The sequence below is a fragment of the Ambystoma mexicanum genome, chromosome 13, assembly GCF_040938575.1.
Source record: "Ambystoma mexicanum isolate Mex_15411 chromosome 13, UKY_AmexF1_1, whole genome shotgun sequence".
In the NCBI taxonomy this organism is placed as follows: domain Eukaryota; kingdom Metazoa; phylum Chordata; class Amphibia; order Caudata; family Ambystomatidae; genus Ambystoma; species Ambystoma mexicanum.
Genome location: NC_090938.1, coordinates 784,906,507 through 784,930,580, shown reverse-complemented (window position 1 = coordinate 784,930,580; position 24,074 = coordinate 784,906,507). Strand labels below are relative to the sequence as shown.

The window sequence follows — 24,074 nt, the reverse complement described above, 5'->3', positions numbered from 1 at the left end:
TTGTGTTAACTTGTACAATGCATCTTACAATACAGTACAATGGGGTACACTTATTGTTTTTCCCTAGACTAACACTCAGAGGGTTTTTGATTACTTTAGGTATGCCAAGGGACAAGCTGACGGCAGCAGTTACTTTTTGCCATTTTGTTGTGTATTTTACTTTTGCCCTAACATGTTTACTGCGGCTAGTGTCCAAACATGGCAGTGCCACGAGGTTTTTCATTTGTCCCTTGGCCATCTGTTCTCTAACCCTTCTTCCTAACCTGTGAGGACAGGAAAATTCCGTATATGGACTTCCAGTGCCCAGGAAAGCTGAGGCTTTTTGCAGGCTTACGCAGGGCCATGTGTGTTTGCTGGCAGGAAGTGGGTTAGGACTGTCTGGTCCCAATCCACAAACTAGTTTCAGTGTTTGAGTGGTATGCATGAGCCGTGCCATCAGTGGACCTGATTGGAACACTACTGCTGGCGGTGCAAAGGGTTTGGGGTAGAGCAGAGGGGAGGGGACAGGATGTGCTGGGGGGGGTGTGTGTGTGTGTGTGTGTGTGTGTGTCAGCTCTTTTATTGGCTAGGAGGAGTTTCGGCTCTTACCTGCTTCATGGAAAAGAAGAGCACCAGTACCAGAGAGATCCTGGAGAAAACCTGAGGGAGCCAAGAATCCTGTCCAGCTGCAAGAAGTGTAAGGAGACCGTGGACATGTTGGAAGAAGGCCTTCTGCAGCTATCCTGGAAGAGCCCTGTCTAGTAGGTTATCTTCCGAAGTCCTGCAAAGGAGCTTCGGCCCTTGGAGTGGAGGGAACATCTATTCTCGATGTCGGCTTGGAGTCCTGCGAATAAGAACCATTGGATGTGCCCCTGGATCACCTTGTAGCTGCTGTTAGGGAAAATTCTAATTTCTATGCTAAATCCCTTCAACCTTAGAGACCCCCAGCTCTTTTGCTGGGCTTAAGGACTTTTAATTTTAACCCTGGAGTGAGTGAGACCTTTTCTCACTCTCTCATGTGTTTCAACCTGATTTGGATTATGGGTTTCCTCTGTTTTTGGAGTCTGACAAACTCCATAGGCATCTACGTTTTGTATGGTGACACACAGCACCGTCAGTGCAGTGTCACAGGGAAATCCTTTAGATTTCTCAGATGGTTTAAAATACCTTTTCTTGTGTGAACTACTGTTTCCAAGAATAGTAAAGTGAAATTGACTTTACTTACCCTTTCTCTTTTTAGGTCCAGCGCACACACCATCGTATGTGGAGTGCTGGGGGGTTACCTCGTAGCCCCTTATCCTACATTCTCATGTAAGATTGTTTAATGTTATCCTCCCTACTTTAAATGGCTGGTGGGAATTTTTCAACCATTGTGCTTTTCTACCGCAGGCTGAACCCTCAGCAGCAGTATAGCACTCATGGGTGACCATTTTGTCAAAATGGCTCCAGTCTTCTTTTTCTCCATTTTCTGTTTGTGAGGTCTTTCTTGGGTTTTACTTTGTGCGTCGAGGCCAAGTTGAGCCCTTTCTTCGTTTTGCCTTTGGCGGTCTTCAACCCCGAAGCCCGCCTCTGGCTCCAGTGTGTCTGGAAAGGCAGGATGCGAGGGAGGTTTCTGAAACTCCCCTGTCCTTTGTCTCTAGGAATGCCTGAATGCAACCAGTCCTGATTAAAAGGCGAGGGTTTTGGGACTAGAGTTAGAGTCGACCACTGGGAGAAACACCAGACGAAAAAAACGTGAACAAAGCTTGCTGCATCCTCCTGGACCTTTGAATTGCCTAATCAAGCCCTGCTGCTGTGCTGAAACTCCTTTATCTAATCAACAAGAGAAGCTCCGGAAGGGATGGCGTCTTCCCTTATGTTAGTGGGACCAACTAACCCAGAGACAAACGCCACTGGACCATCTTCCCCGATTGGCTGTATTTCTTCGCTGCTGCAAGAACCGAGTGCCAAGGGTCAAGAAACCCGTAGTCGAGTGCAACGTCTGAAATCCGGCCAGAAGCTACAAGAGTCTCCCAAGGACCCCCAGAAGCAGGAAGACCAGAGCTCGAGTCCCCTCACCAAAGTGGAGGACCCAAAGAGTGAAGGAAGCCCAACCGGTTTTCGAGATCTGCTTTGGTGCGGTTTACCGAGCCCTGAAACTGTGAAGTACCGCTGATCCGAATAGAGCCTGTAGCTGCCGACTACCTCCAAATTGCCGCCACAGGAGCCCTCTAGACATCCTCCTTCTTGTCCCCACAACTGAGGTTCAGGAACCCAGTCTCTGCACCGTTGCAATAGGACAGAATCCAGCTGGACCACTCTTCTTCAAGCCAGAGGTACTGTTGAGGCTTGGGGTCAAGGAGGGAAAAGCTACTTTGGACCCTCTTCAGAAGACCTGCCAAGTCCTGAAAGAATCTGAGTATGGAGGGGTGAGTTGTAACCGTACTTTACTGTCTCGGGAGGATAGCTCAGGGGCAACGTGATCGCCAACACAGGTTCAATCCCCAGGTCTGCGCTTAGAAACCTCTGACTATTAAGTACATTATGAATAATCAATTATAACCCTGATCACCCTTTTAAAGGTTTGGTAACTTTTAGAACAGTTTGGATTTGCCACTGCTTGCTCGCACAAGCATTCCAAAAGTGGGGAACACTTATAAGCTAGGATAACTTGTCCTCTATCCTTTGGAACTCTTCATTGGACCCCAGAAGCCCTCCACTAGCGTTTTCCCCATCTCACAAAACTGTGAGAAACTTAGGTGAACCTTTGAGCACAATGCCCCATACATCTTAGGGAGGGACTTTTTAAGTTAGTGCTCTATCTTTGTGGACCTGTAGTGCTGCATACAAATACATTCCTTTGCAAGGGTTTGTTATGCATTTTGCCCTTCTCCAGTGATTATATATATATGTGTCTTTTATTTAGTATTGTGTGTTAATATTACAGGCTAATAGTATTTTTCTAAGCGTTACATGGCCATACATACTGTCTAAGTGTGTCCCTTGACCTATCACTGTGTGTACTTACTGAGGACCCCTTACCAGGCTCATCCCCCCTCCAGAAACTCAGCCTTGACCACTTGCTTTGTTACCTTGCAATGGTTTGGCTACAGCTCCCAGAGTTGTCCCCGTCAAACTAGGTTAGCCTTCTATAGATCTGTCCACCAGGCCAGTGTATCAAAAAATCAGTCCCACCAAATGCAACATGCACTGTCCTGTAAGTGAACGCACCATGCACGAATAGGGTTCTTTGATTCTCAGTGGCAGGGACATACTTTCATAAGGCAGGGCAACCTACATCCATTGCATTACTTTGTTTCTCATTCACTCTACTGCCTCTCGTTTCATGCTTCATTGCTGAACCACTTCTGTTTTAAAAGCAAAAGTGTGGGTGATCTCTAGTGGGATGAACTGTGGATGTATATAGGTTTATAGTTTTAATTTAGTAATATTACTTACCTGATTATAGTGTGTTAAGGCCTAATAGTGTACTTTGAAACTTACTAATTGGATTTGAGTGCTGTGTGTCTCATTGCACCACTAAATCATCCCCATATCTTCTGAAGTTGAGGCCTTACTGCTCAGCTACACTACCTTCACTGAGTTTAGCTAGAACCACGGGTCTTTAACCTTACTCACTAAATTGGGGGGCCCGGAGAACCCTCCCCCAATGACTGGTTCTGAAAGTCCATCTTAACAAACAGCAACATTCATTCATCAGGCACACCTCTGTTGATGGAAGATTGAGAATGGATCCCGGGTTATAGTTCAAAAAGCAAGAGGCAGCATCCAGGCGTGAACTCAACAAAATGCAGACTTAATCTATGAAAACGGATGCAGCAACAATTAAGAACATTTTAGGAAATGAGATGTTCTATAAACCTGGTCATTGCACATTTCGCCCTGCCAAGTCCTCACTTTTGGAGCCCCGCGCTCACCTGCACACAGGAACCACCATGGGATTATCCTTCACCTCTTTAAAGAGACCTCTCTCCTTGAGGGCCTCCAAGACCAGCTTTCGGGCATCGAATCTCTTCATCCCCTGCATGAACACAGTGATTTACAAATGTTACACTTATTCAATGACCGGCCACTTCCAGCTGTGGAATACACACATTTGCTGCTCTCTTACCCAAGAACTGGAGGGTCAGAGGAAGAAAATGTTCCAAGAATTAAGAAAACAGCTGACTATCATGAACTTATCAGACACACTTTAGGCTTTTTAACCCAACAGAGGACAACAATACGGGGTGTTTTCACATTTAAAGGTCACATTTCCTCAAACTGAACAATAAGCAACTTCTCAGTCTCTCCGTTACAATGAAAGACCTAAACAGTGCCTCCGGCACAAGCCTTAGGAAATGTCTGGTCTTTTTTTGTACTGGTGTTGAGATGCATTTTCAGAAGCAGGCCTGTTATGGAATATTCATGGAACCCCATTCTTTTTAATCCTGACCTAACTTTTTATTTATTTATTGTTTGCTTGTTAGGCGCTTATACAATAAGAAAATAATGTTTCAAAGTCCCCACAGGCAAGTGAGGGAGCAGGAGTGGGAAATACATTAAAGTACGTTAAAAACAATATATAAAAGCTGTGGGGTGGGGCGGGGAGAGGAAAAAAAAAGGACAAACCTACTATGCCTTCTGAGTATTCAGAACGTGCAAGTGCAGCAAGGAAGAAAGCAAGGGGTCAATGCTGTGGAGTCTGAGTTCATGGGTGAGCCACAGATGAAGTGCTAGGAATGTGGAGTGCTATACATCCTGGAGCCGCGAGGGGTGTAAGTGCGAGCCTCCAGTGTGGAGGGTATTCGTGCAAGTGCAGATAGACAGGAGCTGAGCCGACTGGGTGCGAGATGTCAGGGCCCCGAGGATGCATAAGGGCCCAGGACACCAATACAGCAACTGTGTGGTAAGCAGGGGCGAGGAGAAGGGAAGGAGGAGGTAAAGAGATGTTAAAGATGGCGTCTCTAGGGCGCAGAGTACCTGAACTTCCGGTAGTTGATCGTGTTGAGGTCGCCAGGCTGTCCGACAGATGACTGCAGAAGGTGTAACGCGAGAAACCGGTGCAGCCCTCTCCCTGGTGTCAACAGGGCTAGGGGTGGACCAGCTCCCAACGCCACAAGTGTGCACCTCCCTGATTCTCGTGGCGCCTGGGCAGTCTGGAGGGCCGGTGCTTGCGGACTGTATGCTGGAACCTACTTCTGAGAGGACCCCAAAAGTAGGCTGAAGATTTTAGGCTAATGTCCACAAAAGAAGTAGGAAGGTTCCAGGAAACGGCTGGGGACCAATAGTTGAGCTGAGTAGATAGTCCAAGGCAGTGACTGCAAGGCACAAGGAAGGCAGCAGGCAAGTTGGCTGGTCTGAGGAGAGTAGTCCAAGGCTGTAGCTGCAAGGCTCAGGGTAGGCAGCAGGCAATTTGGCTGATCAGGAGTGAATAGTCCATAGCAGGGTATGGCTAGGCTACAGGAAGGCTGCAGCAGGCAAGGCTGAAGAGAAGCAAGGCTGAGAGGGAAGGAGAAGAGCTAGGCAGCCTGAGGGAACCAAGGGAAGGGAGGACCAAAACCAAGGAAACAGAAGGGAACAGGAGGAACAGGAATCCAACAAGGAAAAAATGGACGCAGCGGAAGGCTGCAGGAGCGAAAAACACGATCCGGAAACAAACCGCGTTGAGACGCGGTGAGTCTCAAGATTCCATCCCTTAAATAGGGCTGGCAGCACCCGGGAGGCTTGGAACGCAAGCCGTGCTGTCCCCGAGTCCTGCCGTGCCCAGAACGAGGCTTGGGAAGCAAGCTTGTGGCTTCCCAAGCGTCTCGTGGACTGCGCATGCGCGAAGACCAAAACGCGGCCTTCCGCGCATGCGCGAATCCCGAGACACAGAAACCCCGGAAGCGCCGAGTGCCGCAGAAGACCGCGGTCCCCCCAGCCGGTAACGTGGATAGCAGCGCCAGGATGGGGCGCGCCGGGACCCATAGGTGCGCTCCCTACCCCAGGTAAGTGAAGAGGAGCACCCCCTACGACAGGTAAGTGATGTGGTAACAGGAGAGTCTTAAGGAGTTTCTGGTATTTAAGAAGATCCTGCTCAAGGCACAGAGGGAGGGGGAGGCTGTTCCATAGGAGGGAGCCAGCTGAGGAAAGCGAACGACCACCTGCTCTCTGTTTAGCCAAACGCTTTACACATAGAGAGTGAGAGCCAGGGGAGCGTAGTGGTCTAGAGGGGGAAGGGGGGGTGGGGGGGACGGGGGAGTATTTAGTAAGATAAAGTTGTAGATGGTGTGGTCCCCGGGCCCAGACCACCTTTTGGATGATGCAGAGGGAGTTGAATTGAATCCGTGCAGCAACCGGGAGCCACTGAAGGCTTTTTAGTGCAGGAGAGATGTGGTCCCTGGGCTTAAGGCCAAGGATAGGTCTTGCTGCCCTATTCTGGATTTGCTGGAGGGGTCGCAGAGTGGAAGCCTTCAGCTTCACTTGCCTGGCTGTTTGCTCATTTGTTACTGCAAAACCAGTCAGTCCTTCAGACTATCAGTACTAAGAAACTTTGTTTCTCTTTAGAAATGTTGTATTTTTAAATTGCACACAGCACCTTACAGTGCAGTGCAATGGGGATACTTTGTATCTCCCAAACTTTTTACATTTGGAGTTTTTGGTTATTTTGATATTTGCATGAAGACAAGCAGGTGGCACCAGTTATATATATTTTTTAATTGTTTTTGCTTTATTTTGTATGTGCATAACGCATATATAGCTAATAAACGTGGCTAGTGGCCTAAAATGGCTGTGCCATAAGATGTACGCTTGTTCTTTACCCATATTATAGTTTGGCCTTCTTCATGCCTTCTCAGGGCAGTACAGTCCTTATAAAGACCATGCACTTTCCCTGGAAAGCTGCCGATTACGCAGGCTAGTGAGCCTTTGTGTTTGTGTGTGGCCCATGAAGGGGGCTGGGAATGTCTAGTCCCAGTCCACATCATGGGTGCCAGAAAGTCTGCTTTTGGGGGTGGATGTAAGACCAGTAGTTGTCCCTGACTGGGCAACTACTGGCTGTTTGAATGGTGCAGATAGTTTCCATTGGTGGGCTTGTACTTGCTTTCAGCTCCAGTATTGGATAAGATGACTCCTCCTGCAGCCATTCTTCAGATCTACATTGGAGCCAAGAATCCTTTGAAGAAAAGCATGCCTGTTGACAACCAGAGCACGACTTCTGCAGCGGACCAGCCTCCTCTCCAGTGATTGGCCCGGTGAAGCCCTATGCCTGATCTTAGAAGACCCTGGTCGGTGCTTCAACCCTTTCACTAGTGGGACTAACAAGTCTAAACATCTTTTGAGGTTGCATGCCTCTAGAGCCTTGGGGAATTACCCTGGACTGCCCGGTGGACTGACGATCTCCCTCTTTGGCTACCTCACCAGAATCGTTGCCGTTCCAGGGTCAATCCAGAAACTTTAGTGGTCGCAGTTTGTGCTCGCCTTCTCCTGAATGTTAATCTTCCTAGCATCAAGGGAACCTGTCTTGGTGCAGCTTCTTTGACAGCAGCTGGAAGGACACCTGTCGCTGCCTGCAAAATAGTGATCGACGGTAGGAACTCTACTTCCTCCATCCTGTGAAGTATCCTGCAGCGGTCTGAATCATGAAAGTCTGCATTTCTTCTTTGACTGGCCTTGCATCTTGCAGTTGCACCCAACCGGAAGAGCACTCGAACCTGCAACCCCTGGTCACCTCATCTGAACAAAGGATGTTACACCACGCTCTGAGTGAACCTCCCCTCACCCCCACACCCCCTGACGATCCAATGTGATCCCAGGGAAATTCAGAGTCAGGGGGGTAATTAAGCATACCTGTGCCTTCCCCCCAAATCACCCCCCTTTTGGTTGTCGAACCTGGGTCAAATATCCTGCCCTGGGTTAGCCTTGGGTGTGGAAGAGAGGAAAACTTAACTGTCTTCTGACAAAATGTTACTGAACTTTGAAATAGTTTGGAACGGTTTTAAATCACCACCCAAGCCCATTGCATCCCTGCAGAGAATACCTTCCGTGGAGAAACCTTGTATTGGAGCCAGTGACTTTTGAGCACTAGGCCCCGTACATCTTAGGGCTGAACCTCTTAAGAAAAGGGAATTGGAATCGTACTGTTTCTATTAATTTCATCTGCATCCAATTACTTACCTGGTTAAATGATTGCTGCACTGTAAGTGAACCTACTGGTGAATGTATATGTTCGTGTCGTATGCTTTTTGTGGGATAGTTCTACATGCTAGTTTCATTACTTGTGTGTTCTTAAAGGCCTGAATAAATACATATTTTTATAAGTGATTGTAAGCTGAATTATTGTGTGTGTGGTATTCTGGTAGGACTTATTGGGACCCCTGACCATGCCCACACTCTCCTGAGACTAAGCCTTGACTGCTCGCCGCTGCTACCCGGATTGGGTTTTGGATAAACTCTTATGGCCTGATTCATGGAAGTGTTTTATAATGGTGCAATGCCATAGGGAAACGTTCTGTGAAACAGGCCCTTAGACTCCCTATTCACCATAACTAGGGGGCCATCTTAACAGGCCCTGTGGACAGATTATGTGAAGCCACCCTACTCTGTTGAGCAGGGAAAGACATCAATGTCTAGTCAAACTATCTGGGAGTGTGAATGATGATAAGCAAGGCTCTTGGAGTGTGATTAGGCAGAATGTATGAAATACAGTTATATTTATGTAGGCATTGGACAACTCTTATCAATTAAAAAGAACAGGTAAGTAACGCACTAAACAAATACTACTCATATACACACCTTCCCTTTTGGGGTGCTCTGGCTACAGAGCACTTCTACTTTAATTTTAATCACAGATCAATAATAGAACAATGTAGGGTAGCAAAGCAAGAGAAAAATTTACAAGGTAAGAACAGTTAGGAAATATTTTCTTTTTTGCTGCTTTCCATCCACAGACATTACTGCGAGAACCCGATTCCTATCATCTAAGTCTCTGTCACTGGAGGCATTCATGACATCCTGTGGGGAAAGTCTCAAGAAGACCAACCTTCAGTGTGTGTACAGTTTACCCAGGTTAGTTCAAACTCTCACAATGTGACTACTCTCAGGAAGAGGGGTGCAGGCCTTTCAAATTCTTAAAAATCCCGCTAGACCTGCAGGGTTAGTTCCTTAGTTTGCATACTAGACCTAAGAGAAATGCACTTGCTGCATGGTGACTATACATTTACCAGTTCTTTCTGTAAAATGGTGCATGCCACCATAAGCACAATTTATATTTGATGCGAGTACAGTGCCCCATAGCTTCCTTAGAAATGCACAAAGATGGGTATAGGGTTATCCTTGCCCACCAATCCACCCCGCCACCACCCCCGCACCCGTCCAGGCAGCAACAGGTGATCTTCAAAGGACAAAACAAGGAAGCAGGACCTGCATGGCTTTAGTCGATGCAAGAATGCAGGAGCAGGTGTATTGTAGTACAAGTTGAAGATCCTCCAAGTTCCAAAAATGCACTCAGAACTACGATGGCGGCTGCAGCGAGGTAGACTAGGGAAGAGCCGGTCAGTCCACCAGTTGGTCCATGGATGGACACTTCTGAATGTTCAAAAGGCAGGGACCATCGAGCAGAGGTAAGGACTGGTTGTTTTAACGTTCCAGGGGTCGAAGCACTGATCAGGGCAGAGGAGCATGGCTTACCCGGGACTTCAATGGAGTTGGCGCTAGTCAGCTGCAGGGATTGTCAGCTGCAGGGATTGTCAGCTGCAGGGATCGTCAGCTGCAGGGATCGTCAGCTGCAGGGATCGTCAGCTGCAGGGATCGTCAGCTGCAGGGATCGTCAGCTGCAGGGATCGTCAGCTGCAGGGATCGTCAGCTGCAGGGATCGTCAGCTGCAGGGATCGTCAACTGGCTGCTCTTCTGCATAGGGGTCATGGATCCAACGATGATCTATTGAATGAATGCAGGAGGAGTCCTGTTATCCACGATTTGGGCTGGAAGCTCGCCCAAGCCCACCAATGGTAAGGATCTGCACCATACAAACTGGTAGTGCCTATCCAATCATGGATGACCGCTGGCAACAACATCTGCACAGCGAGAGACATTCAGGCACCAGGCTGTTTACTGGGACCAGGCAGTCCCAGCCCCCAGATCTGGGCTCTCACACAAACCACCTCTTTACCTGGAAAAGTAGCAGCTTTCTCTCAGAAATGGCTTCCTACATATGGCAATTCCAGACCCAAGAAGGCAGGGAGAAGGCTAAAGAACATTATGGCTAAAGGATAGAACACAACCTTGTGGCACTGCCATCTTAGGGTGCCTGCCACATCATGGCATAAAAGTATAAAACACGGAAGAAAAATATCTGATGCCACCTGCCAATCCTAGGCACATTGTAAATGTAACCAAAAAGCAATTTGAGAAAACGTTGTGAGGATATAAAGTATTCCTACCGCATTGCACTTCAAGGTGTTGTGTGCAATTGCAACAACGCAAAAAGATCACAAAGAGAGGCAGGCTCTTACTGCAGTCTTACGGGCTGATCAGTTGCCTTATAACAATGAGCAAAAAGACAAGGGAAGTCATGCAGAAGGCTGTGCTTTCAAAAAGTCATGGCATGAGTCTAAACAAAGCAGAAAGAAAGGGTGTCCCATAGAAGTCTATGGGCGGAAAGCAGCAAATAGAAAAACATTTCCTAACCGATCAGCACATCCGACATGAGTTGCGACTGTAGGGAGACTTCCAAATCACTTACAAAGCAAATAGAAAGCCAAGCAACCATGGGGGGCGCTGTTGCGTAAGACGAACATGGCCACCTGAAGAGAGAGCTCCGGCTCTTATATAAATCCTAACATCCATCAATCCTCTCAGCGCCGTTCCAAACGCTCAAGAAAGGAAGATTGCAGTGGCGGAAGACCTCCGGAGCAGGCACCCCAAAATCTGAGCGACTCCGTTGGAGGAAACTCGCAACCTTGGGCTGGGAGAGTTTCGGTGGCCAGGGGGAACTGCCCGCTGGCTCCACAGAAAAGCTACTGTGTGCCGGGGCTGAGCTGTCCAGAGTGGGCCGCAGAGGGGGAGGGGCGCTGCGGTTACTTCCGTACCGCGTTGCCCGCAACACAAAGGGCAGTGTTGCCGCCCCCGACCCGGACCGCGGAGGAGCTTCTGGCGAGGGATATTGCCACCCGAGGCTGGGCACAGCTGGAGAGGAGAGCGGAGGCCCTGCCGGGAAGTCGAGGTCAGCTGTGGGGCTCTCGCAGCCACGCTGTGCACAGTGATGCGGCGACCGCCGAGGGATCAATCTATCCGTTCCCCGCAAGGAGAACACAGAAGGACCGCAGAGACACGCAGGGGGGGGGGGTCATGCGGCAACCCCCACATTGAGTAAGTGAAGCTTGGTGTGCGCCCACCCCCCCCCCAACGATAACCAACACAAGTGCCAAGCCGAAATCCTTGGGGTGTAAACACTGGGCGGCCCCGGGGATAAACCCCAGGAACCACTACCGGCGTCTCAAAGGAACACAGCGCCCTGTTACAAAGCAACGCATGAAGCATGGGGGGGGGGGCGTTAAAGGGGGCATAGAAGACCGCATCCCCCTCCCCCTGGCACTTGGCGTGACACGCCAAGCAACAGGAAATTGAAACACCAACACCCTGGGGCAGACAAGGACAGTCCTAGGCAGCCCCGCCGTAAAGGAAAGGGGGGGGGGAAACCTAAGAGGGAGGGGAAAAAAAAAATTAAAAATTTTAAAAAAAAAAACATCAAGCCTGGAGAGGTGCAGGGGGACACCCCGCTGAAAGTCGTGTGGGGTCAGTCACTGCAACCCATTCCTGGGACCTGCATGGCAAAGATCCTGGCCCCGCAGGAGGCACGCATGAACATTTAAACACCCTACAGAAAGTAGGGATGCAGACGGCCAAACGCTCCCACACTGCCCGCCGGGTTTGCTCTCACTTGGACAGTCATACACTAATATATAATACGTCGGAGGACACAGTCCACTCTAAGGCCGTGCACCGCATCACATAGGACCACCGAAAGGAAAGGCGCAGGAGGGAAAAAGACCGGCCCGATGGACTCCTTCGCCAGCTCCCAGCCACACAGGGCGCCCGATGGGACCCCACAGGAACACGACAAGCGGGGAGAAGACCCCCTGGACCGCCTGGAGACACTGGTCCAAAATGGATTCATGGCAGTAAATGTAAAGCTCAACGACGTAGAATTCTTCCTTGAGACCAACAGAGACTCAGTCAGCAGTGCTGCAACCTTATGGGAGACATTTAAGGCATGGGTGAGAGGGATCCTGCTTTCCAAATCCACGGGGCTGTTAAAGGCGGCGGTCTGGGGGGGGGGGAAACTGGCGCACGTAGAGAAACGGTTGGGGGAGCTAGAACAACGATACACTGCCATGCATGAGGACAGCACTCTTGCGGACAACAGCAACCTACAAGAATTTAATAAACTGGCCACCAGGGAACTACTGTACATGGCTACCCCAGTTAGAGCAAGCCGGTATGGCGAGGGCAACAGGGCGGGTCGCACCCTAGCCAACCTAATAAAGGCCGAGAGACACCATACCCCGATTTCCAGCATAATAGCAGGGGACAGCACGGTGACCACAAGTGAGGAGGGTATAAATAGAGAATTTTCCCAATTCTATACAGAACTATACACCAATCATGGCCTGAAAACTCCCCAAGCCATTAAGGAATACTTAGATAACATTACGCTCCCGACGTTGTCAGCAGAGAATAGACTGCTGCTTGACCAGCCCCTTGCGGTAGATGAGATAAAGGAGGCGATTAAATCACTAGCCAGTGGTAAGGCACCCGGCTCTGACGGACTGGGTGCCGAATTGTATAAGGAGCTCCGTGAGGAGCTAGCCCCGATACTACTGTCCGTATGGGAGGAAGCCATAGAGATTGGGACACTCCCGACGTCCATGAGGGAGGCAATAATAACGGTACTCCTTAAGCCCAGGCGCCCTCCGAGCGAGATGTCCTCGTACCAACTCCTATCCCTTATAAACTGTGACGCCAAGGTATTCACAAAAATTCTGCCCACTAGGCTCCTCCCCAATATGCCCGTGTTGGAACACCCAGACCAATGCGGATTTATCCCCACCAGTTCGACGGCACTGAATTTGCATAGGCTGTTTGGTGTTATGGCCCAGATTAAGCCAGTGTCATGAGCGCTACTCCCGAGGAGCCAAGACTGGCCCAGCGTCCCCGGAAGCAGGCTCATCATCCACACCCCCGGTTCCAGCAGACCCCTACAGGGGCCCTTTGGACCATGTCCTGGCGCCTCTGGCGCCAGGCTCTTAAGGAACCACAGTCCCGGCACCATGGCCGCCGGGCTCATATTCTTAAAGTGTGCAGTAGTGATTGGGTGGACTTACCTGTGGCAGACCATGCTGCATACTCACCTAGAACAATCCAAGCTGGGTGAAGTCCCAGCCACTGGCTGGGAGGGACCAATCCTCTGTTACAGGAACTCTTTTCTTACCTGGGTGAGGCTGGAGGAAGAATACGCACCAAAGCACTTCCCCCACTATTTAAACCACGCCCGATAGAATTCACGTGCTTCGCGTTATTCTGCAACAGCAGCAGGACGCTCACCGAGTCGGCTCCTGCATTCCAGATCCAGACACACCCTCAGCTTCTCGAGCAGCAACCTGTGGATGAAGAAAAGGCACAGGAACATCTACTCACCAGAATTCAGCCACAAGAGTCCAGTCTCCGACAACCTGCAAATAAAGACATAAGGTTAGAAAACGGGCAACACGCTCGCAGCTGCGCTCGCTTACCTTATCCATCCATGATCACACCGGAGTTCACTGCGGCCTTCGCTTCGGCAGCATCCCAGCACCTGGAAGACAAAAGACATTATTAGAGGTGCCCATTTTGAAGTGGCCACAATTCATTAATACTTATGCGCTTCTTCACGCGGAGCAGCATCGCCCTCAGCATTTCGGCACCTGAAAGGAAGGAAAAGACATTATCAGAGGCACCCATTTGGAAACGGCCACAATTCAGTTATACTTACGTGCCACCGCACGTCCAACAGCGGCGGCATCGCCCACAGCATCTCGGCACCTGAAAGACAGAAAAGGACATTGTAAAAGGGTGCTCCTTCAGAAGCGGCCTCAGATCTTCTATACTCACGAGCCTCTTCTTGCACAGCAGTGGTGGTGTCGCCAAAAGCTCCTCAGCACCTGAAGGACTATTACAAGCCACAAGAGGACACTGAGCCTAAACACTGAAATCATCCAGTGACGTAACTGGATTCCGCGCGCCCCTGCACCAGAAGCAGGATGGAGAGCTCGGCTTTACTAAACCAAAGGTGAGAGTTCGTGGAGACCAGTCGAGAACCAAGAAGTGGGAAAAGCAGAAGATTGGTGGGAGAACTTATCCAACTAGCTTGTAATTACCCCTTTTTCTTCCACCTGCAGAAAACTCACCTTACAAGCCAGACAGTCAATATTCGGAGGTTCTGCCCAGAGCGTCTTCCGAGTTCTACGCCTCATCATAGTCATAGAAGCAACTGTAGCAGTCCAGTTTGGGTCAGCGCCTCCGTGGGAATCAGGTGAGCGTTACAGCCAGAGGCCCAGGCGGTGGCAGTATCCCCAGATGCCGAAAAGGCGTTTGATTCAGTGTCTTGGACATACTTGTTCATGGTGCTTGAGAAATTTGGATTAGGCCCATACTTCCTTAAAAGCATCAAGGTACTATACACTAACCCGGGGGCCAGAGTACTGACCAATCGCACCATGTCAGAATGGTTTGAGCTGGGTAGGGGTACGAGACAGGGTTGCCCGTTCTCCCCCATACTATTCACCCTTACTATGGAACCAGTTGCAGCAGCAATAAGGGAACACCAGGAACAGAGGGGTATACGGATGTCGGGCCTAACCCAATCCATTTCACTATACGCGGATGACACCCTGTTGTACATCCGGGAGCCAGACATACACCTGGGGCCAGCAATGGACACCGTACACAAATTAGCAGAATACTCAGGCTATAAAACTAATCGCTCCAAATCCGAAATTATTTCTTTGACTCCTGCCACTAGATGTCCGAGTAACACGCACGGCCTACAATGGTCCCCCGACAAGATACGATATCTGGGGGTTATTGTGTCAGGTGATGGGACATCCCTGTTCTCGAACAACCACGACTCCCTGCTGACCACGATCTCTACCAAACTCTGCTTCTGGGCTAAACTTCCCATCTCACTTATTGGCTGGGTGGCTATATTGAAAATGGTCATTCTCCCTAAACGGCTACATATATATTTACTAATGTCCCGATATGGCCTGGTAGGCGATTCTTTGATACTCTCAGGTCCTTCGCAGTGGAGTTTCTCTGGCACGGGGGGGGGGGGGGGGGGTGGCCAGAATTAGGTGGGGGGGGGGACATGTCATCTGAAAAAGAAAATGCCCCATTCAAATGAATGGGGACAAAATCTTGTGCCATGAAAGTTGGGGGGGACAAACACCCCTGTCCCCCCCTAAAATTACACCCATGGGTGGGAGAAAATGGTGGAACCTTACAATCAAGGGGGCATAGCAGCCCCAGATTTTGAACTGTACTATCTGGTAGCATAAGCTCAGTTTGTTAACACTGGTATGATGAGCAGGACACCTCACCCCACATTTGTTTAGAAAAACATGCTGCACGCCCAACCGACTTAAGATCAGTCATCTTTAAAGGAAAGCATATAGACGAGTGTCTGTTCGACCTAGTGAGTACAACTGTGTGTGCATGGTCCAAAATTTACCGTAGGCTCGGGTTGGAAACGCCTTATTACGCTGAGGCCCCGTTCTGGAACTTCCCCGATATAGCACCCACATATGATCCGAATGTACAAAAGACATGGGACCTGGATTGAGAATTTAAAATTAAAGACATATTTCCCAATGGCAGATTTATAACACTGGAGGAGTTGAAAACGGGGATGGGGAGGGACCAATTGATGATATTACAATACCATAGAATGAGAATGGCCTTTAAGGCCAGGTGGCCAATGTTCCGAGAGGAGCCCCCGTCGCACCCGTGCCTGGTGGCCCTGTCAACCCGGTCAGGGACCAGTGTCTCGGGACTATACATGGATGTACAGGCCAACACTCCATCGGTAAACAATATAAAGACCTCCTGGGAAACGGACCTGGGGGCTGCCATAACTGAAAGATCCTGGGGGAGATACTGTGAACTGACCAAGAGGGTCTCCATGAACGCGGGCCTTTGGCTTATCCAATTTAAGGTATTGAATAAGTTGCACTACACCCCCAAAAGATCGCGAAATTCACAAAGAACGACCCCAGCAGGTGTCAGAAGTGTGGGGCGGATCAGGCAGATTCAATGCACATGTACTGGAGTTGCCCACACACACGTGTATTCTGGGGGGAGGTGGCAAAAATCCTAGAGGAAGTAACTCGGATACCGGCAGAACTTACACCGCAAAAATATCTGTTTGGGGATATAGGAAAACAGTCAGAGGTAACTAGAACACTTTTTAACATTTCATACGTGGTGGCAAAAAAGTGCATTCTGCAGAAATGGAAGAGTACGCAGGCACCACAAGTGAGCAACTTTCTTAAGGAATTGATGTACGTTAACGAATGTGAGGAGCACTATGTGCTGTCCCTCCCGAATACATGTAAACCAAAGGACATTTTGGCCCCGTTCAGAGTATATCTATGCGAAGCTGACTACCAGTGGCAGCCCGGCAAGCCCCAGCAATATGCCTATTCTGTAATAACATGCTTTATGTTATACTACAAAACTGATGTCTCTGATACGGATTTGTTCGGAATGTCATGTTGTTGCAATGTTGTGTACCACAATCATTAAATAAAGTTTTTTTTTAAAAAAAAAGAAAGCCAAGCAACCAAACAGTCAGCTAAAGGTTTAGGGGGGTATCAAAGAAAGCAAAAGTAACAACACAAATAGAATTCAGACATGAGAAAGAGGCACGTCACTGAAAAATACGGTTGTTTGTATCGAGAGCAATTTAACCCGTTGAGCTTAAAATGGGCATGCAGTAACATAGTACAACCATTACAAAAAGAAAATACTTTTTATTTATTCTTTTAAAGTCCACTGGAGACTTAGAAAAACTTTGCAGCTGGGGGAGACCTGGAGGAAACCCATATCAGATGAGGACACCAATATTTGAGGAGCGTGTGCGTCACCCACCATGTATGACATGCATTACTTACCGTCATAGCATTTCTGATGATTGTATCTGCTTAGATTCACATGCTGTGCATATGGTCCGACATCCAGTGGTAACCGCGAAGTATTGCATCTTGTCTTTCGGGAACCAAAAGGGGACATCGGCATAGGCGTGTCTGTAACACTATCCCTATAGTGACGTGTGTAGTACCCAAAATCCCTCACACACCGAGGTCCCTCCGATTATATTTTTTCTGCCATGAGGGAGCCCAAGGCTATAGTGAGTGAGTACATAAAGAGAGAAAGTAGTAAGAAGTCTATGTTCCTTCCACCCCGAGCGGGGCAGTAGGGAGGGCGCATGTGAATCTAAGCAGATACAATCATCAGAAATGCTATTACGGTAAGTAATGCACGTCTTCTGATGCTTGTTAATCTGCTTAGAATCACATGCTGTGCATAGACTAGCGAGCTGTACCCGGAGTTGGAGGTGGGTTGAGAGAAGGAACAGTAGAGACAAGATGTCTTAGTACTGCTTGTGCCACCTGAGAATCAGACCTAGAATGAGTGTCTAGGCAATAGAGTTTTATAAAGGTGTGTACAGAACTCCAGGTTGCCGCTTTGCAAATGGACTCAAGAGGAACATTTGCAATGAATGCTATGGATGCCCCAGTGCCTCGAGTAGAATGAGCTTGAGGCTTGAAGGACAGTTCTCTCTTCGCAAGAGTGTAACATAGTGTGATGCATTTGACAATCCACCTTGAGATAGCTGATTTAGAGACAGGATCCCCTTCTCTACCAGCTGCCACTGAAACGAAGAATTGTTTAGTCTTTCTTAGTGGTTTAGTTTTCTCCAGGTAAAACATGACTTCCCTGCGCACGTCTAGTGTGTGAAGGCTTCTTTAGGCCATGTTAGTAGGGTTCTGGAAGAAAGCGGGAAGTTCGATTGACTGGTTCATATGGAACTTCGAGATAAATTTAGGCGCAAACCTGGGATGTGTGCGCAGAACTACCTTATCTTTGTGGACTGTAACAAAGGGTCTAAAACAGAAAGAGCCTGTAGTTCGCTAACCCTTCTGATAGAAGTGATAGCCACTAGGAAGGCTGTCTTATAAATCAGGTCTTTTAGACTTGCTTCATGCATAGGCTCGAAGGGAGCTCCCATGAGCCTGGTTAAAACCACATTCAGATCCCAACCAGGGGCTGGGTAAGAGATGGGAGGATAAACCATTTTAACTCCTTCCATAAAGGCTTTGATCACCGGTATCTTCCACCACGATACCTTTTGCTGTGATGTGGTGTGGTGTAGGCTGATGAAGCAGCCAGATGAACCTTTAGGGAATTAAAGACTAACCCGGAGTCCAACAGGTGGGTTAGATACAACACAATGTGTGAGGGTGAACAATCGATAGGATTGACACCCTTGGAATTGCACCAGATGACGAAAAGTTTCCACTTGCTAGCATAGTAATAACGTGTATTGGGTTTCCTCGCTTCCCTGAGTATGTCCATGCACCTCTGAGGGAGTTGCAAGTGTCCAAACTCTATGATCTCAGGAGCCAGGCTGCTAAGTTCAGGGTTTGGGGGCACGGGTGTAGGGTTTCCCCCATGTCCTGAGACAACATGCTGTACGGGCAGGGCAGCTTGACTGGTGGGGAGAGGGACATTTCCATCAGGTGAGCGAACCAGGGTTGGCGGGCCCACATAGGGGCCACTAGTATCATGGTAACTGGTTCCTGGTGCATCTTGTGCACTATCTTGTTGAGAAGGGGAGTCGGGGGGGGCGGGGGGGGGGAAACGCGCAGACAAATTTCCCCGACCAAGTTATCCAGAGACCGTTCCCCTTGGACCGGTTCTGGGGGTACCTGGAGGCATAGTCTTGGCATTGGGCGTTCTCCTGAGTAGCGAACAGGTCGATCTCTGGGAACCCCCATTCTGCGAAGATGCTGGATACAATGTCTTCGTGCAGTCCCCATTCGTATTCTTCTGGCAGAGGAAAATCTCTGCTGAGTACATCTGCTAGAAGATTTGAGTTCCCCTCGAACATGTTGGGACAACAAAAACATCTTGTGTTTGAGAGCCCATATCCAAATGTTTTGGGACAGCTTGGATAGCCCTGGAGAGTGAGTGCCCCCCTGTTTGTTCAGGTAATACATTGCTGTAGTGCTATCTGTTAAGATCAGCACCGTCTTCCCTTGCAGTTGTACCTGAAAGGCTTTCAATGCTTTGAACACTGCCAATAGCTCCAGTAAGTTTATATGATTGGATGCTACTTGAGGGGACCACACTCCGTGTGCCATCTGCTGAAGCAGGTGATTCTCCCCCACACCGTGAGAGATGGTCTGTCGTGAGAGTGGCTTCCACTGCAGGGGTGGTGACGGTTTTTCCCTTCAGGAGGTTTTCCCTCGACCACCACTGCCGAGAGAGAATGAGGGCTGGCGAGACAACTACCAGATCTTCCCATTGTCCGCTGGCCTGACAGCACTGGCTGTTGAGCCACTCTTGCATGGGACGCATGCGCAGCCGCGCGTGAGGAACCAAGTATTTACATGACGCCGTCATCCCTAGCAACCGCATGGCTTTGCGTACCGTCACCTCTCGACTGGCTACATATTGAGGAATCTGAGAGAGCATGTTCTGAACCCTCTCGCTGGAGGGAAAGACCAGACCGTCTTCCGTCCGAATTAGTGCCCCCAGAAATTGTTTTACTTGGCTGGGGACTAGGCTGGACTTCTTTTCGTTGATTGAAAAGCCCAGGCTGAAGAGGAGATCTACTGTTTTTTGGGTGTTCGAAAAACAAGCGTCGAACGAGTCCCCCGTAATGAGCCAGACGTCGAGGTAAGGGTAAACTGGGACTGATGGTCTGCGCAGGTGTGCTGCTGCCACTGCCAGGACTTGGTAAACACCCTTGGCGCCGAGGCGATGCCAAAGGGGAGTACTTTGAACTGGTAGTGTTTGTCCTGGATCCTGAACAGGTATTTTCTGTGCGCTGGCAACATTGAAATATGAAAGTATGCATCTTTCATAACCAATGTTGCCATGAAGTCCCCCCGTTTCAGAAATGGGATCATTTCTTATAGTGTTACCATGCAAAACTTTGGGGGTTTTATGAACTTGTTCGCTGGGCGCAGATCTAGAACAGGACGCATGCTGAGATCCTTTTTGGGTACAAGGAAGTACACTGAATAAATACCCTTGTTTACCTGAAGAATAGGGACGGCTTCTATGGCTTCCTTTCCCAGCAGTGCTTCCACCTCTTGAATCAGGATCTTTAGATGATCCGGTGAAAGGCATCGTGAGCGTGGCATTCTGAACTGTGGAGGTCGGGAGAATTCCACGCAATAACCGTGGGCGACCGTCTTTAGGACCCACTGGTCGGAAGTTATCCCCTCCCATGCCTTGAGGAAAGATGTTAATCGCCCCCAGACCGGGGAGGCATGGGAGGGGACCTGGACTTGGTGGTCATTTCTGACCCGAGGCCGTGGCTCCTCTGGGATTGGGGCCTCTGCCTCTACCCTTGCCGCATTTCTTGACCGGCGCATGCTTGACCTCGAAAGGACCACCGGGAGTTATTACCCCTCTGGGACGAGGGTTTTTGTGTAATTTGTCGCAGAGACTTTGGGTCTCATGCTGCTTCTTGGCTGTCTCCAGCGCTTCATCAACTGCCTTCCCAAAGAGGTTAGACTCTTCGATGGGCATATTAATGAGGGAGGCCGGAGTTTCAGGTCTAAACCCTGATGTACGCAGCCATGCGTGTCTTTTCAGAAGAGGCCCTTGTGCAAGGGCTCTGCCAGATGTTTCTGCAGTATCCAGGATGTTTTTGACCACATTCTGGTTAACCAGTTTTCCTTCCGCAACAATGGCGAGAAGCTTGGTCCTGGCCAGCTCCGGGACCTCCTGAAGGCCTTCTTGGAGCAGGTTCCATTGTGCATCGGCATAGCTTGCTAATAGTGTAGTATTATTAGCAACACGAATGGTATATGCCGCTGCTGACGTGACACGTTTGCCTAGGGAATACAATCTTTTAGACTCCTTGTCCGGAGACGATTCTCCAGTGGCAAGGGGTACCCCCTGCCCTCTTACGAGTAGTGATCACCAAGAGTGAGTCCGGGATGGCATGCCCCTTGATATATAGGGGGTCGGAAGGAGAAGGCCGAAATAATTTTTCGACTCTCGGGTTCACGGCCCTTGTCTGGGCAGGTGTGACTAAAGATGGAGATATCCGCCTCTTAACAGAGTTAAGGAGGGGAATGGATTGACTTGCGGGAGGTTTTTCCTTAATAATGTCTTCCACAAAATCCTGCTCAGGCAAAGCCTCTTGAGTGGTAATTTTGAAGAATTCTGCTGATTTTTTCAACATGGTGTTGAAAGCTACCTGGTCATCCACAGGGGAGACCTAGCAACCCGGAGTGGAAAGAGGAGAATCGACACACAAAATATCAGAGTCCTGATCTTGATGTGACCAAGGATCCTGTCCTTCTTGCTGGGTTTCCTCCCAGTTCTCCGTAGTCTCTAGTTGATCTTCTCCATAATTATCCAGAAAAGAGGATTCCTCTTCTTCAGTATAAATGTCCCTGTATGTGTCCATGTGGGCCACGTCTTCCTGTTGGGAAGCCTGAGGCTGCACATCTTGTATTTGAACGTTAGAGTCTACCTGAGCCTTTTTCGGCAGAGGCTGGTCAGCAGAACTGATAATCTGCTCCAGCCGATCCATGCACCCCTCAAATATTTCAGTAGTCCATTTAGAGGACATAAAAGGGCCTAGGTGGGGAGGAACAACATTCTCCGCCCTTTGGCGTCGAGAGGAACTTCTCAGGGAGTCTGAGAGAGGCTCTTGACTATTCACGTAAGAGTCATCGGAATCGCGGCCCAAGTCCGTCGAAAATCTTTCCACGGCCTGGCCCATAACTTTCTGCGGGACCGGGGTAAGGCCCACAGCCGCTGTGATCCTACCAATGCTCCTCCTGATAGTAACGGAATCGTCATGGGACAAAGCCTTCGACAATGTAGCGGTAGCCGAAAAGCCGTTCGCGGAACCAGAAGGCCGAGTGGTCGGAGTGCCGGGTAGAGGCCTAGTCGTAACTTTCGGGCCTGTAGAGGCCTTGTAAAAGGTTGAAGTTTCGGAATCCAAAACTTCGGCGCGTGTAGATTGGGGAGTAGCGCCCTTATTAATTATTGTTTGCCCAGTCGTCATGTGCTGTTGAGGATGCGGGGAAGACTTTGGATCTAAACGATCCAAGGGAACCGTCGAAATTTTCGACGGACCCGTTGGCGCTTTCGCCTTTTTCGACTAAGACGTCGAAGATGGCGTAGGGGTTGTGCGTTTAGTGCGATGTTCATGTACGCCCTTGTCGCCGGGTGTAGTCTCTGTAGCAAGACCATAGTCGAGCCTGAAAGGGTCGGGGACGGGCGTGGCTGTCATGATGTCTACCCCCAGGCATCCGGACCAAGTCCATCAGCCCCGGGAGCAGGCATCCAGACATTTAGTAAAACCTCAGCAGCCCCGGCTAGGGGCTATCTGGGTTCAGTCCTGGCGCCTTAGGCGCCAGGGTCATAGTAGGAATCAGTCCTGGTGCCCAAGGCGCCAGGCTCATAGTCATTACTTACCTCAGGCAGACCATGCTGCAAATGACTCCAATCCAACATGAAGCCTGAAAGGGACTATTTTTCTACAGGGACTATTTTTTTACTCGGGTGTGGTTCTAGGGACTTCTTACCTGGAAGTACTTTTGAGGCTATTTAAACCACACCCGACCAGCAACATGCGCTTTGCGTTATTCTGCATCCAGCAGCGTAACACTCACCGTGCCTGCAGCCTGCATCCAGTCTTCTGCCACGCCCGCCTCGAATCCGGAGCTCCTAAAACAAAGAGGAAAGAAAGGGACAAGGTTAGAAAACAAACTTATTTCTATTCCACACCTGTTTCTGGATCCATCTTGTCTCCGGACCTGTAAAGAACATCATTTCTGCACGCGTCGCAGCTGCAGCGCCGCGCCATACTCACCAGTCTTCACAGCATCCTTCGGGTCGGCGCTGCCTCCATCATTTCTTCGCCGAACTTCGGCACCTAGGAGACAAAAGAAAACCACAAGGTGAGCCAGGGGAACCAACAAATGTAATTCTTACCACCATAGACTTACCCGATTTACCACCGGAGGCATCCTTTTGTGACTCTCCATATTTTCACGTGCCGCATCTGTAAAGAGAGACAAAACACGTTTTCCTCGTGCAACATTTACCGGACAGCGCCGGGTAATACAGACTCTTACCTGAGCGCCACCAGCTGCCACAAGAGCATCTTTTCACAAGCCAGCTGCAAGACAAGAAAGGAAGGGGAGAACAAGAGTGAACATCGGACATATTGAACTCTATGAACTTAATACTTACTGGTCCTCACCAGGAACCTCAGAGTCAATACTCTCCGGAACTCTCCCGAGCCTTCAAACCAGTGAAGTAACTGGAATCGATGCACCCCTGCAAATCCACGCAGGATGGAGAGCTCATCTTTCAAGAATATAAGGTGAGATTGCTGTGAGGGTATTTCGGAGGTGATTAGTTGGGGAGGACTGTGGGGGTGCCATCACTTGAATCCACAAGTGGCTAAATCCATCTCTCCACTTGCAGGAGAATATTTCTATGGGTTAAGCAGACAAGATTAGGAGGGCAGATCCAGTCAGTCATTGCTGCACTACGCATCACCTGGGTGGAGACCGCAGCTGTCCGGGTCCGACCGACGCCCCTGTGGGAGCCAGGTGAGCGTAACAGAACGCAAAGCCTATCTACAAATCCCCACCCGGGCGTTATGGAAACCTCAGAAACCGACTTACTAGCCCTATTGTTAGGGGAACTTAGGGCAGAAGTGCACTCCGCGCGCCAAGAGACTAATGCCCTCAGGAGAGAACTGATTGTGTCAAAGGAGCGCACTGATGATCTTGCTAGACAATTACTGCAAAACCAAGCTGGGCAAACACCAC

At 49.4% G+C, this 24,074-nt stretch overlaps 1 protein-coding gene across 3 annotated transcripts in view; it reads right to left on the bottom strand.

Moving 5' to 3' along the window:
- Nucleotides 1-24,074, bottom strand: part of VARS1 (valyl-tRNA synthetase 1) — a 365,643-nt gene that overhangs the window by 224,707 nt on the left and 116,862 nt on the right. For all 3 annotated transcript variants that reach the window (XM_069635138.1, XM_069635139.1, XM_069635140.1), the window contains exon 16: nt 3,897-4,000. In XM_069635138.1, the coding sequence (XP_069491239.1) occupies nt 3,897-4,000 (104 nt within the window). The remainder of the gene's footprint in view (nt 1-3,896; nt 4,001-24,074) is intronic.